At 50.4% G+C, this 15,553-nt stretch overlaps 4 protein-coding genes across 4 annotated transcripts; 2 read left to right on the forward strand and 2 right to left on the reverse strand.

The window, feature by feature from the left end:
* Positions 1-309: 309 nt before the first annotated feature.
* Positions 310-5,300, reverse strand: N7503_005875 (putative plasma membrane phosphate transporter Pho87; the record flags this gene model as incomplete). The annotated part of the gene is made up of 6 exons (XM_057065422.1): positions 310-455; positions 513-1,635; positions 1,707-2,880; positions 3,078-3,671; positions 4,150-4,568; positions 4,641-5,300. 6 exons carry the CDS (start codon positions 5,298-5,300, stop codon positions 310-312), a joined length of 4,116 nt encoding a protein of 1,371 aa, XP_056923165.1.
* Positions 5,301-5,761: 461 nt separating this feature from the next.
* N7503_005876 (F-box protein) lies at positions 5,762-7,613 on the forward strand (the record flags this gene model as incomplete). The annotated part of the gene is made up of 2 exons (XM_057065423.1): positions 5,762-6,834; positions 6,896-7,613. The coding sequence occupies 2 exons, from the start codon at positions 5,762-5,764 to the stop codon at positions 7,611-7,613; spliced, it is 1,791 nt and encodes a 596-aa protein (XP_056923166.1).
* A 392-nt stretch (positions 7,614-8,005) lies between these two features.
* On the reverse strand, positions 8,006-9,283 carry N7503_005877 (nucleolar and coiled-body phosphoprotein 1 family protein; the record flags this gene model as incomplete). Its single annotated transcript, XM_057065424.1, has 2 exons — positions 8,006-9,169; positions 9,236-9,283. 2 exons carry the CDS (start codon positions 9,281-9,283, stop codon positions 8,006-8,008), a joined length of 1,212 nt encoding a protein of 403 aa, XP_056923167.1.
* Positions 9,284-10,061: 778 nt separating this feature from the next.
* On the forward strand, positions 10,062-14,780 carry N7503_005878 (GTP-Rho binding exocyst subunit SEC3; the record flags this gene model as incomplete). The annotated part of the gene is made up of 3 exons (XM_057065425.1): positions 10,062-10,495; positions 10,667-12,678; positions 12,741-14,780. The coding sequence occupies exons 1-3, from the start codon at positions 10,327-10,329 to the stop codon at positions 14,778-14,780; spliced, it is 4,221 nt and encodes a 1,406-aa protein (XP_056923168.1). The 5' UTR covers positions 10,062-10,326.
* Positions 14,781-15,553: the final 773 nt, after the last annotated feature.

The raw sequence follows: 15,553 nt of genomic DNA on the forward strand, positions 1-15,553 counted from the left end.
ATTTAAATGAGTTACTCTATAGTTGCTCTTATAGAAAATCATTCTCAAATGTAGACCTAGTGTATTCTTATACCCAGTAGGGTCACATCAATCTATTGTATCCATAAATAACACCGACCACTGTGGCTCCAGCGTTGATAATAAAACAGCCCACGCTGAAAGAAAAGACAGAGTATCTATGAACTGTGACTCATCTTTATATCTCCCTCCAAAAAACACTATCTCACAAGAAAAGTCTACGGCAATCTTGCCCGCCTGACACACAGGCATCATACATGATTAGGAAATCTCACACGATCCAAAGGCACTTTACAGCCCAGCAACCACCATCAGTCCATAGCCAATGGTCACGATGACCACAAAGGACATTAGACTTGATGGAATACCGCGAGAGAGGAAGTGGCGGACATGGAGATACCGCTGGCCCGTTTGAGGGACTTCGGTCATAATCGCAGCTGGTGAGAGAAATAGTCAGTAATGTATTGGATCATATGGGGATTTGTGGGCCTTACTCATGTTGGGGAAACCGCTCGTGGGCAAACCCATCGCGACAGAGCACATCAGAGCACTCGCCATGACAAGCAAGTTCGGGTGAGGATCTTCCATGCCGACGCCGATCTGGCGAACGAGGGGCAAAATAATCAATGCGGCAACGGTATGCGAAATGAATGTGGCGATGACCAATATAAGAGCGCAGAAGACGAGGAGCACACTGTACAAGCTGAGATGCTCGACACGAGCCGTGATACCGGCAGCGATTGTGTGCAATAGACCGGACGATGTAACCGCCTTGCCTAGGCAAAGACCTCCTGCGGCGAGGATGATGATGGTCCAGAGGAAGTTGTTGAAGTCCTCCTTGTTGAGAATGCCGGTACCGAAGAACAGCACAAGGGGGATTATGGCAATGACACCCATATCGCCAAAGACATGCTCGAGCTGGTGGCTCACACACCAAAGTGCAATGGTTCCAAGGGTCACTGCACTGATAAAATACTGGATACCAGTGAAACGGTCCTTCACGGGACGCATGGGGACGATGTTTTGGTTGCGACCAGGGTGAAACGTCACCAACAAAAGGCCCCAGATCAACAGAATTGAGATAATGCACACGGGAAGCGAGATGAAGAACCAAGTACCCCAACTAATGCTAGGGTACATGTTCTGCAAGGCGATGATATTCTGCGGGGATGCAATTGGTGAGGCCGCTCCGCCAACGTTTGCTGCCAAGGCAATGCCTAGTACGAGAGATTTGGCGAAGTTCGACTCTGGTGGCAAGTTACGCAGAAGAGGTTGAATGATCGAGTAGCAAAGTACGGGGGATGCGACATTGCTGATCCACATACTCAAGAACATACTCACAAACATGTTGGTCAGTAGGACGACATGTGGTTTCGAGCCGGCCTTGCTAAGCACAAACATGGCCATGCGGCGAGCAATGTCGTATTTGGATAGTGCTGCAGCAATGGTAAATCCACCCAGAAGAAGCATAATCACCGGGGTCCACATTGCTCCAAAGACCACGCCGGTTGCCTCCTTAGGGCCCAATCGCTTGTGGGGCTTGTCTTCAGATCGCATGATGCCAAGTACCACAACCAAGAACGGAATCAACAGAGATGTAACAAAGAGGGGAATGGCCTAGAATGAAGAGGGAAAGGTGATCAGCAACAAAAAAATATTTAACAAGTGAGTGGGGGAGGGGGGCTCACCTCGGTGGACCACAAGATGCTAACGAGTACTAGCATCGCTAGGCAGTTCTGTTGCTCCGGCGTATCCATAATTCGCAAAGGAAGCAGGGCGCCAAAGACAGCAAAGCTGAGAACCAGTGTTCCGAAACTCAAGCTGCAGAACCATAAAGGGAATTGGATTCGCCCCAGTGGGGTTGAGACCTCTGTGGTGAGAATTTCTTGCTTGTCACCTTGTCGCCGCGCCGTTTCAGGGTCTTCATCCGTTCCAAGCAGGGTTTGACGAATACCGACGTTCAGGGCCTGACCACGACGTTCAATGGCAATCATCTCACGCCAGACGGTGTTTCGCTCCCACACCAACTGCTCACGTAGGTGCAGGCGCAGCTCGCGACTGGCCAGAGCGCGATTGCCTCTAGTGACGATCTCGGCGTAGACACCTTCAATTTTGTCGATATGAGCGTCGATAGTCGCCATCGTCTCTTCCATGAAAGGCAACGCCTGGGAGACGACAGAGTTCAAATACTCTCGACGCAGGTTGCGGAACAAGGTCTTATCGTATTTTTTCAGAGCCTTGGAGAATCCGGTCTTGTTCAACTCGATAAAGGACCTGAGCTCACAGAGGGAAACATAGACTTCAACGAGCCGTTTCTTCAGCTCTACTCCATTGTTATAGAGGTCAAGGAAATCTTGATCGCCTATTTCTGAGCCAGGAAGTCCCCGACTGCTGGCCTGTCCGAAGAATGCAGAATCTGCCATGTCACCCGGTTGCGCATCTGTCGTAGACTCTCCATCTGTCGACTGGGGTCTGTGTCGCAAATTCCCCAGTGATGCAGACTGTGCATCGTCGCTGTCCCCATCTTCATCGCTGATAGCACTGGATCGACGCCTTTGACCGAGGCCATTGCGAGAGCGACGAGAGCTAGCCTTGATGACAGTCTCACTAACAGGGTCCATATTGACCCCGTCTGTGTCATTCAGGTAGACGGTGGCATCCCGCATCAATTGATCAGTAAGTTGAAAGATCTCCATCTGCTTTTGCTCAAAAAATGTATAGATTTTTTCCAGCTCCGCATCCAGGGCACGCTTAAAAATTCCATCTGGGTTGGTGATCTGAGGGCCCAGTAAGGGTGCGGATTCGACATCCGGACCACCTGGGGCATCGGGACGGTTGACCTGTTTTTCGAGCGTATAGATTCTGAATGATAAATCTCCGAATCAGCAATCCACTCGAATTATTCAATCCATGCATCACGACCATGCGTCTACCCAAGCTCTGTGCAATGTAGCACCCGCAAATGATGTGCAGTCGCAGCGCACGCGACTCCAAAATCAAACGACACACTGGTTCATTTCCACTTGAAGCACCAAGGCAAAATCGGGGTTTCAACTCACAATTTCTTGAGATTGCTGTATGCGATATAATGGGAGCTCCAGTCAGGCACCGCATTGAACTGAATGCTATGCGAAAACTTCATCTTGTCCGCAGTCTCAGGATCAAGGGCAGTGTTGCTCTGACTTGCTTTGTGTGCCCGACGCCGGAGGGCTTCCGACCAGAACCTTAGTGGAGTGGAACGGATACCACTAGGGCACTTTGCAGAGGACGGTGTCTTTTCCCACGCAGCGTCCTGTCCAATCCCAAACCCCGCTAGCGGCCGTGCGTTTGGGGTAGGCTCGAATGGCGGCGAGGTGGGTTGGAATGATCGATGGAGAGCGGATGCGGAATCCTGGACTCGGTCTCCAGACTGATGAGTGACGTTGTAATCAGCGAGCTCGAAAGATTCGCGACTCGTGGGGGAAGCCACTGTCGCAACGTATATGAGAATATGCTCGGGTAAGTGCAATTGCGCAACGAGAGGGGCCCGCTTGAATGAAATGGGGAGGTATTGCGGGGCGCCAGGCAAATGGACGTGTTGGTCAGCTGGGGCCCGCTTGCGTGGGTTGCACTGGTGGTCAGGCAGGCAATAAGTAGTGCACGGCAGGGTAGAGCTGGGGCAAAGCTAAGTGTGTTATCCTCCGAGACACATTTAACTGGGATACCGTTGTCCGCGTCAAAATCTTTTGGAGCTGGACGTTTCGCGATGATCCCAAGAACCGTTGCTTGCTCAATCGGGAATGGCCTGTCATGCGCTGAGGTAAGCAGCCTATCAGCCTGTGGATATAACTAACAAGCAGGGTTCAGGGTCCAGTCAAGATCAACAAAAATCATGGGCCATTTAGAAAGAAAATAAACAGATATGGTGGTTTATGGTAGAAAACGATTGATTTGATGTGGTAGGTAAAAGCCTACACATATGGTTTTGTAAAGTACGTGTACAAAACATGGATGACGTCAAATCAATGCGGGCAAACTAGATATACATGTACAGATGCTGAAAGAAAGTGCTGGATAGAGATCCTTCCGCCGACCCAATAAACAAAAAAAAATACCAAAGAGAGTAATGATCTATTCAAATGAATCGATTACCGGCGGCGAGGCCCAATGCCCAAGTTTGCACGTCCAGCAATACCAATCTTGTGCTGTCCGTCTCTCCGTTCCCACACACCACTGCGGCCCTCTGCAACAGCGACCAGCTCATTGGCGACCCGATGGGCCAACTGAGCATCCCGTCGCTTGTCTGACGCATCAATAATCCACTTGATTGCGGTGCGGCGACGCTGACGCAGGGTCAGCGGGTGTGGCATCTGCAAGGCTGCACCACCACCAGCAATACCCTTCATGAGGCGAATGCGGAAGAGAGGAGCGACTGAGTCGACAATCAAGGTGAGGTAAAGGACAGGGTCGAGAGGAAGCTGAGAGCTAGGGGGACCGCTAAGAAGGGGGTGGCGGGGGTTAATGTTGGGAGGAGGTGCGGTGCGGAGGTGGTCAAGGATAATCGACATGTTCTAACGGACATGATGTCAGTAGCTGAGATTCCAAAAACCACACAAGCGTGATGTCGATAGCAAATGGCATACCTTCTGTGCCCGAGCCAACTTGCCATCCTGCATCAGCATCTTGGTGAATTGATCTTGCATGGTATCGTAGCGTTTCCGGAAATTGTGCGTCTTAGTCGGGGCCTCGGGCTCCTCAAAAATCAGACCGGGAATCCGCTCAGCGGCTTGGCTGTTGACCTGATCGATCATACTGGCAAGCATAGCAACTGAAGCGTCATTGCTGGATTCAAAGCCCTTCGTTTCCGGCGAGAGGGTGCGAGCAGATGTTGAGAACGAACGAGAGCCACGGGATTTCTTGATTTGATCCTGCATAACCTTGGGCATGTGTTTCCGTGCCTGCTCATCGCGGGAGAGAATCTGCTCCACGGGAGTTCCTTGCTCCAACTCCGGGCTTGCGGGCGTTCCGTCACAGCTCTTCTCTTTCTCCATGATTCTCGAGATCTCAGCGGCTTCTTCGGGAACAGAAGGCAGCGGGTCCTGCGTAGGGAATTGCTGTTCATCGGGTTGGATGTTCTTCGAACCATCCTTGGACGAGTTCCATCTTTTCTGGACGGGAGCCAACTGCTCAGCCCGGAATCGGAGAGATAAAGCGGCGTTGCGAGGCCCAACAGAGGACACGGTCGACTGGCGGAGGGCAGTGACAGCCCGGTTGGCGGCAAAGAGGTTGAGTCGAGGAGGCATTATGTGTAATTGAGTCCCTGTTTCAAGGCAATGTGGTGATCAAGATTAATGATGAAATCTTGGCCAAGTTTGAAGCGGTCTGCAGTTCTGCCATTTTCCACACTGATTAGTCACCTTCGACGCGCCCATGGAGATTGACGACAAGGTTGAACTATATAAGTCATGGTTCAATTTGCCAGCATAGTGTCTCCTTGAAAAAATATCGGCTGCCTAGAAGCGTGCTTGAATGTCTTGCGTTCTGTGATATCCACCACAAGCGCGGTTAACCGGTCTCATATACCTGAGGCAGCAACCCTAAGAAAGGTGGAAATCCTGCTATGCTACAACCTTGGAACATCGTTGGAATTGATGCAGCCATTTGATTCAAAGATGGAAACTATCGGAGCAAAGGAATGAAAGATAATATCCACCAAGCCAGGTGACAACCTCAGAAGGCACTTTCTTCCCAACTTTCTGCTATCATGTTCTCCAAACTGCCGTCGGAGATTATCGTCCATGTCACAATATATCTTCCTACCATCAGCGACCTAGCAAACCTGGCACAAACATGTCAGCGACTCCACAAAATTGTCAACGCAGAAGAATCAGCCATATTTCGGTCGTTTGTTCAAAATCAATTTCCATTCATACAAACTCCAGCTTTCTGGAAAGATGCCGCTCGTGTCCTCACTGCTCGGTCACGGGCCCTGGACAGGCTTGGGATCATTGGCCGGTTCGTCATTCCGCCAGCTACCACAGTCCGAATTGGGCTCAATGAACCAACACGACTCGACAATCCCACGCTTGGATATAGACCCGCTATTGATTCTTATGAAGTATGGAACGGCGAGCGATGGGCTGATCGAAGAGAAGTGCTTGCGTGGGGTGCGGGCCACCAGATAGTCATGCGAACCAAACAGTCTGGATCTCGCCCGCAAGAGCAATGGGTTTCATTCAATGACGTGGAGGAAGCAAGCAGTTATGATGATATCTGCGGATTACATATTCTCCAGCCAGAATCTGACAAAAACACCGATGTCGAACACATAATCTTTGGCCGAATGCGTGGCGATCTTGTGCACGTTGCCCTTTCTATCGACAATGCAACTCATGAATATAAGCGGAAGTTCATGACTAGCGGAGATTTGCTGGAGAAAACAGACTTGGAACATCATACTATGGCTGCCCACTTCGATAATGGGTCTGTTGCTTTGTACCAACTTGAGATTGATCATAAAGAGGTTGAGCCGTTTGCTTGGGTCACAGTGGGCTCTGAAGTAGATGGCTCGAGGCGAAGCAGATACTCCAAGCTGTTATCATCATCAAGAATCGCAGTGGCTACTGGCCAAACCGAAAATTCTCTATCAATCAACGCGGTGTCTCCCGATGGAGTATACCTCGATCGAGCAATAGGTGTGAATACCCTTGATGTTGGCAATCAAGTCGGCAGATCTGGTCTTGCAGCTGTCACTGCTATCGCTCCTCTTAATACTCATTCATTGGCTGGTTCACCAGGCGATGTGTTCCTAGCAACATGGGGGGACCGCACAATAAGGTATGCTGACAAGAAACATGTTAGTAATTCAGAACTGATAGTTTACTGATTTTATTCCTAGACTTCACGATCTCCGCTCGCCAAATTCATATGAAGCAACGTATCAAGATACAACCGACGGCAACCTCATCTACAGCGTACAACCATTCAGCCATGATCGCTTTCTGGCTGGAGCCGCCGGCAACGCAATCCTGAAAATCTTTGATCTTCGTATGAGCAATGCCTACAGCTACTTGGACGCACACTTACCACCAAACAAAACCCAAACCTCACTTAACCTAGCGAAAAGGAACAGTGCCCAGTACCCTCGGAAGGATTTCTCAATGTTTCTCTCTTCCCAAATCCCTTCTTCTGCACCGCGAAATCCCCGAGCCAACAAACGTCGGCCTTATCGTGGCCCAATTTACACACTGTCTACACCATCTCCATCATCGCCGACAGTATATGCTGGAATTGTCGATGCCGTGGTTAGGTTAGATTTTGCATCGACAGATGATTTGACGGGACCAACACGCGACTGGTACGATTATAATCTAGACCTTGGGGTGGAAAAGGGTCAACCGTCGGTTCCTGTTGAGACGGATAATGTGTTTAAATTGGCAGGGTATGAGCGCCCAGAACCAGGTGATTTTACTACAACTTCCAAGCTGAGGCATCAGCATGGGTTTTGGTATCCGGAGCAGAAGCACATCAAGAACGGGGCAGGAGCTGGCTGGGATCGGCGGTGGGAGCCTCTTGAGAAGCCCGGTGCCTGGAGAAGAAGAGATAGTTGTAAATAGAAGCATGGACCCGGTTTCTGAAGTAGCCAAGAAGCAATCGGCAAGATTTGCGAAAAGTCCCGAAAGAAAAAAATCAAACTTTAAAACTTTTGTGGTATTTAAAATAGCAAATGTCTAAGCAAATGATAATCACAGTAAAACCGCCATAGCTCCGTATGCGCCATGCTGAGTGAAAGGGGTAGATGGAGAAGATACTTCGTATCAATGAGCCATCAACAAGATGAGCAAAAAGTGAGAATCGCCAAAGCCACGTAGCTCCCATAGGCCAAGAAAATAGAATCTTAATCTCCGTTCCCAATAGAGGCAAGTCCAGCGAATCGCTATGCAAGCTGAGAATGTTGACGCTATCCATGCCATTTAATGAAGTAGTGGCAAGGTATGACGATAATCATCTAGTCGTCAAACTTGAAAGACTTGCCCCCAGCGATGTCGATCGGGCCACCACGGTAGGAGCCGCGCTTCTTCTTGTTCTTCTCCTTGGTGAAACCCTTTCCACGAGTGACTGACAGATCCGCGTAGGCGCGGTCAGCATAGGCATAGGCAATGTATTCATTCTTGGGGCCGTCAAAAGGAAGGGCGCTCAAAGCAGCAAGCGGGGTGGGACGAGCTCCTGTGTGCTTCTTTGCGGAGCCATTTCCAGGGACGGGGCTGGCACTCGACGAAGAGTCCCGCACGTTGTCGAAGGCCTTGTTATCAACGGCAGAAGGTCCAGGGGAAGCAGCGACGGTGGCACTGGAGTCGGACGAGGTAGAGACGGTGACACCGCCGGCCTCTTCGTCATCAGAGCTATCGTCCGATGAGGAGCTGGATGAGCTCGAGTCAGAAGACTCGGGGAGGGGGGTCTTCTTTGCCTGCTTGAGGGCCTTAGCATCTTCCTTCTTGACGGGCTCCTTCTCAGACTCCGACTCGGAGGAGTCAGAGTCGGAGCCAGAGTCGGAGTCAGAGGAGTCACTCGAGTCGGAGCTGGAATCAGAGGACGAGGCCGATGAGTCAGACTCAGATTCAGAAGAGGACTCGTCCTTCTTAGTGGTCTTAACCTTCTTGGCCTTGGGCGCATCGCTCTCGGAACCGGAATCAGAGCTCGAATCAGACGATGACTCGTCGCTGGATTCGGCCTTGCGCTTCACACCCGCGGACTTCTTGGCAGCAGGAGCAGGAGTAGGAGCAGCCTCATCTTCGTCCTCATCGTCGGCGTCACTCTCAGAGCTAGAGGAAGAGGAAGGAGAGGGGGAGCGAGCCTTCTGGTCCTTCACAGCTTTGGGCGCATCCTCCATCTCAACGTCCGAGTCGCTAGAATCGCTCTCAGAGTCGGAGTTGGAATCGGTGCTGCTATCGTTGTCGCTATCGGAGCTTGAGCTAGAAGAATCGTTCTTCTCCCAAGCCTGGAAAATTTCCAGCAAAGACGGAGCATTCTTCGTGTCAGCCTTGCTGATGGCCTTCTTCAGTTCCTTTCCGAACGCAGTGTTGGTGGTGTTGAAGCCATTGCTGGACAGGAAAGAGGAAATAGACGCGAGAAGTTGCGGAGGAGCGGTGGTGGTGCTCTTAGGGGTGTCAGTCTGGCAATCAAAATTTATCGTCAGTACAGTTCTGCCCGTGAGTGGAGGCAGGCAGTGCAGCTTTACCTTCTCCTTCTTGATAGAGACCATCTTTTGCTCCGGTTTTTTAGCCATAGTCGCAGTAGGTGTGCGTTCTGGTAGCAGTAGACTCGCAATTACTGGAGTGATCGGGAGGCAAGAAGGCCGGGGAGTGAGAAAAATTAACTGTATATAGAAGTCGCCATCCAGGAACAGAAAAAAAAAAGTCTGGAAGTATAGCAAAGGCGGTGAGACAAAAAGGCTTTTGATTGGACAAGAGTGATCACATATCGCACTTTTGCGGTCCACGTGACGGTAATCGGTATTGTACTACTAAGTAGGGAATTATGTAAATAACCTTGATAGAAAGACTATACTGTAATGCCTGAGCTATAGTCTTGGAGGGCTGCTGACTATGTAATACGGAAAAGCAATAGCGTCATGTGAATGGGCTTCAAGTGGAAACCGCCATTGTATAAATCCTAGAAAACAGATGCGTGACGGCTATGGCGGAAAGATAAGGTGTATACGGTAATATAAAGTTGAAAATATTGTATATTACTGGAAGGTCTAGTACGCTGATGCTCCACCTGCGACCGCATCATGTGATCTCTGACGTTCACGTGGGTCAAACAATGATGCCTCAGGCAACACAACGGCCACCGTGCTTGATAGTATAGATTATTAGAAGTCAATGAAACCGGACGTATAGTGGCCAAAATAACGAGCCAGAGGAGAAGAGGAGTCTCTTCCGGAACAAGTATCTCATGATATACAATTGTCACGTTGGAAAACATAACATATAGTCATTGCTCCCGGATCAACTCAATACTCCGCTCCCACGAGCTCTCCGCCTTACCCGCAACCCCAAACAGACCGATGAGCTAATGCATTCTGACTGCTAACGGCCATTTGGCATTGCCACGAATTACCTCGCTAGCGGTTGTAATTCTCCTTCTTTGGTCTGTGGTGCTTCCCTCTCCTCGACCTTCCAACAGACGTCACTTTGGATCCAGGCAACGGAATCTTGTGGGACTCCGTCCTCATTTAATCTCTCGGAACACGTCGCACCCCAACCATGATCCCTTGAATACACCAATTCTATCCAGTGATTTTGCTGTCGCATAAACGACGTGATTATGAATGGTCGAGACCGCCCACGTCCACCGCCCTCCGCCGACCCTCGGCGCGGGGGTGACGGCCGCAATGGCTCCGGAGACGGCTCCTTGAGCAGGGCAGAGAAATTCGAGGACGAGAAGAAACGCATCATTCAAAGCTGCTATTCGAAAAAAGACAATGATGGAACCTGTGTGTAAACCCTCCAATCGCCCCTTGATGCCTTGCCATGGGGTCCCCAGCTTTCCCGCAGCTAGGGGATGGTGAAGTGGACCGCGGATATTTTACCACTCCCTTTGCTATTTCAAATGGAGATTATCGAGGTTTCTTTAAGAGCTTCCTACTAACTGATGTTCAACGTAGTGGTCGAGTCTTATATCACACACGTCCGAATCACCGAGGATGCATCACACCCTTCTGCCCCTTCCCCGCCCAGCTCAGCTCCCGAGAACAAGAAACCCCGTGTTATTATCGTTTCAGTACGAAGGTCAGGTAGAGTCCGCATGCACAAGGCCCGCGAAAATAGCGACGGCACGTTCTCCATTGGTAAAACATGGATGCTCGACGATCTATCTGCAATTCAATCTTACACTGCTCTGGTACCAAAGACACCGATCGAGCAACAGCACAAGGAATGGGCTTCAAATGTTGGATTCGTGGTAACCGTGGGAAAACCGTACTACTGGCATGCCCGCAGTGCCAAGGAGAAAGAGTTCTTCATTGGCAGCCTGGTGAAGATCTACAAGAAGTATACAGGAGGCAAAGTCCCAAATCTGATTGGGTTTGAGGAGAAGCAACGACAAGCGCTCATAGGAGGAGCTTCTCCGGGACCGTCAGGGCCCTCCGCGCCACCTTCACGAGGTGCCGGTTTGGGCCCCCCTCCAGAGTCGATAACACCTCAACCGGCACCCTCATACGGAAATCGTGAACCCAGTCGGGATGGCGTTCGCGAGTTAAGGCGGAAGGCATCTGAGGATCCGACACTCCGGTCCCAAAAGAGCCGCGAACAGATGTCCCGTCCGTCAACTGGGAATAAGCCAGCTCCGTCGCCTTTTGATCCACCATCCAATCCACCGCCTGCTGTTCCCCCACCGCGAAGGGAGCCAGAAAACAGAGAGCCACCGGTGAAATTCCCCTTGCAAGATGACTCCCGGCCATCGTCGTCCCGCGGGGAAGGCCGCGCTCCGAAGACCCCGACATCCGAGCTGGCAGCCCAATCTGTTGAGACTCTATCATTGAACCAAAAGCGAAGTGTAGATGGGCTACGGCCGACTACCGCAGGATCATTTACGAGTGAAGCTCGAGGGATACCCCCAAGTCCTGTTAGCAGTATAGGTCAATATACACCATATCGGGCTGATAAGGGGCCAACCCTCGAACCACTCCCTCAGCCTGTTCAGGATAAGGTTGTAACCGAAGAAGTCCAGCCCGCGCCGCCAGTCGACGAATCTCCAGCGAAAGACGAAACCCCATCTTCACCATTGTCTGTGGACCCTGCAGTAGCAGCGGCCGTGGTCCAATTTTCCCAACCACCTCAAGAGGATGCACAAGAACAGCAACCTTCAACTACTGCGGAGGAAACCGAGGACGATGGTGAAGCACATCGGCCTGGCTTGGGTCCTATGGTGAAAAAGAAGGGGCAGAAGGAGCTTGCAGGCGTCCTTCGAAAGGCTGCAACTGCCTATGGGGCATTCAAACCACGGCCTGGTGGTGCTGGTGAGCGTCTACTGGCAGCGGCGAAGAAGCAGCAAGCAGAACAGGAAGCGGATGGTATTACAGGCGTTTTCCCGGCCCCATCTATCAGCAAATCTGCAAGTGAAGCCCCAAGGAGCCCAGTAGATGAGCCGACAGAGAGGGAGCTCATGGTGACGGCACCAACCCCCGAGCCTCCCACTGTTACAACACCCACAGTAGAAATTACCCAGCCCGAGGTCGAGGTGACCTCACCCCCGCCTGATTCAATTCCTCTTCCAGAGAAGAGCCAAGATTCCTTGGTTGATATTGTAAACATTGACGAACGTTCACGATCGCCGTCTCCGGCTGCCAGGGGTCGCCGCCGGAGACGGGAAGATCATACCGTCAAATACTGCCAGGCTCTCGGGATCGACCCAGGTGTGCTCGATGGCCGTGGACTTGACTTTGATGATATTCTAACTGATCTTGGGTGGAATGGACGCCTCAATGATGAGCAGAAAATTGAGGACTTGGAAGCCGATGTTCGCCGCGAAATTGGTCGTGTTGAAGCTACCAGCTGGCTTGGTAATCTTGAACAACAGGAAGGGAAGGTGGAGCAGCTGGCTGTCCTCATCGACAAGACCATTGAAGAGTGCGAGGAGTTGGAGGGTCTTCTGACACTATACTCGCACGAATTGAACGTAAGTCATTTTGACACCCCACAAGCTAAATCTGCTCAATATGGGTACTAATCGAGCCATAGACTCTGCATGAAGATGTGTCGTACATTGAAGCTCAGTCTCAGGGTTTGCAAGTGCAAACAGCAAACCAGAAGCTTTTGCAGAACGAGCTTCAAAACCTTCTGAAGACATTGTCTATCTCCACATCCGAGCTTCGGCCGCTCAAGGAAGCCTCTCTAAACAATCCCGATGGTTTGAAGGATACCGAAAATGCTCTGTCCACGTTGTACAAGGCGATGCTCATGATCGATGCTGAGATTGGTCAAAACAAAAAGCGATTGGTCGATGCCAGTGTCGGGGTTTATGCAAACACAGAGATTGGCCAAATGCGTGCCATCAAAGAAAAGAAAGAAGAATATCACAATGCTGCCGTGACATTCTTGCAGCATCGTCTCAAGCAGTTCATGGCTCTGGCCTTCAAAACGGCGGAACAAAAACGCGCAGATGTGATGACTGCCACTACCAGGGATCCTATGAAGCTGGACAGTGCTGCTCGACAGCAGTTTCGAGCTGAAGTGTGGAGATACAATCCTTTGATGCTGTTTACCAAGGAAGTGAGCACGTCGGAATGGCATGCGCTGGTGAACCTCTATGAGCAGCAGTCCAAGCCATCATATCAAACCGAATTCCGCGACAATAACGCGACTTGGAAGAAAACAGCTCGGAAAACCACTGGAGAGGAGCAAGAGCTTCTCTTTACTCACCAAGAAAAGGAGAAGGAAGCCGAGGGTATTACTATGGCGGCTCGCAAACTTACAGTGCGACGAGGCAAGACCGTTCGCGCTGCGGCCGGGTTTCGACTGGCCTCTGGTGAAAAGGCAGAGAAAAAGCGAGGCAGAGTCGAGCCATGTGAAGCATTTGCAGGGACGCTGCGCGAGACTCTTAACACGATCACCGATGAACAAAATTTTGTGGTCGAATTTTTCCACCTGAATTCCTTGGTGAACGTTGATTTCTCTGATTTGGTGGCTGCAGCTGAGCCAGAAAGTCGGCAATGCCCTGACTTTTCGGTCAAGCAGTCGCATGACCCAGATCGTGACATGGCCAAGCGTGTCGAGCATATTATGGATGATATTTTCTCATTTTGGCCGAATGACATGCAAAGCATGGTGGACTGGGCCATTGGCTCAGATCCTCTGCAAGGGATTGGCATCCTCTTTGCTTTAGAGTCGGCCATGACCGATCTCGACGATACCAATCAAGAATTCATCCTCCATTCGCTACAGAAACTCCACTCTCGTCTGATGGGACTCTACAATCGATTTGTGGATGAACAGATCCGAGGTATCGAGGACACCAAAGTAAAGATCAACAAGCGCAAGGGTGTCATCTCCTTTATGCGAGTCTTCCCGCACTTTTCCAACGCGGTTGAGAATATGTTGTCTCACCCAGGTGGTGAATTCTGCGATATTCGAATCAGCGTCAATGATGCCTATGACCGCATCAACCGGGCGATGTGGGAGTCACTCAAATTCATTGCCAAGGAAGCCCCCGGTCAACCTCCTGGTGTGTCTGCCACTGCCGGAGATCCCGAAGATAAAGAAGTGCTCAACTATCACATTCTACTTATCGAAAATATGAACCACTATGTCGAGGAGGTTGACGTGCACACCTTGCCGGTGCTCGAACGTTGGATGCTTCGAGCCCATCAAGACTTTGACGAGCACATGAAGCTTTATTTGGATGCGGTGATACACCGACCCTTGGGCAAGCTTCTCGATTTCATTCAATCCCTGGAGACCCTGCAGGCATCCGGCAACAGCTCCGAAATCGCAACACGGGCCAGCCATTCCCGTATGGTTGCGAAGAAGGTTCTTTCTTCCTATGATGCGAAAGAAGTCAAGCGTGGTGTGGAGTTGCTGAAGAAGCGTGTAGAGAAACACTTTGGTGACGCCGATGATCCTGGTCTTAGCCGCAGCCTGGTGCTGAAGGTGCTACGGGAATGTGAGCAACGTTACGAGGCAGCCTACGACCGGACTCGACACATCATTGATACCGTGTACGAAGGACAATTGGAGCTGGAATGGCGAAAGGAGGACGTGGTGGCCATGTTCCGGAAATGAGGGAATGTTAATTCAATGTTTTAATTTCTTATGACTCTTCACAATGGCCAAGCATCAACTGAGGCGCTATAAGGGTTTCACGGCATAGACGCTGCCTCACGTATTAAGGAAAGCCAGCGGTACTTTTCCGTTTTAAATCTCATTATGGTTCGGACGATCTTCCTCGTTGATTGGCGCGGTGAGACCCCGACCCACTGGTTCGAGGCCGATGTTCATTTTAACACTTTTAGCAACTCAGGGGCACGCTCTGGTCTGTGCTTGGCTCGAGATCGAGGATCACAGTGTTATTTTTATTATATATCTTTATTGTGATTTTGTCTATTCTACCGGTAGTAAATATTTGTTAGATAACCCTTGCCGTGATGCGTGTTTCCTCATTGTCTATTCCACCACTTAGAGAGCTCCATCGTATTTCAGGGATAGATATGCTTCCCGTCAGTGGCTTAAGCTTCAACCACGGTATCTTAGGGAAAAATAGAAGAAGAAGAAGGGGACTGTGAATAAATCAAAGGAAACGTCATGCGTTTCATGAGGATCCAAAGACGTAGCTATCCTTCAGCTGAAACTAATATATAACAAATTGACTTTGCTATCTCAGCGGTGTGGGGAGCCAGACCTTAAGATTTGGTGATTTTCGCTCTTTGATCGTCCCCTTTGCCCAATTCCTCCTTTCGTATTCTTCTTTGGCTTCCTTTCCCCATCCTTTAATTTTCTTTTCGTCATCCTTACTTCTTGACTGTCCTTTCTAATCAGTACTCTTTTCTTTTCAACGG

Source organism: Penicillium pulvis (assembly GCF_028828015.1).
Source record: "Penicillium pulvis strain IBT 33274 chromosome Unknown contig_23_segment0_segment0, whole genome shotgun sequence".
Lineage (NCBI taxonomy): Eukaryota > Fungi > Ascomycota > Eurotiomycetes > Eurotiales > Aspergillaceae > Penicillium > Penicillium pulvis.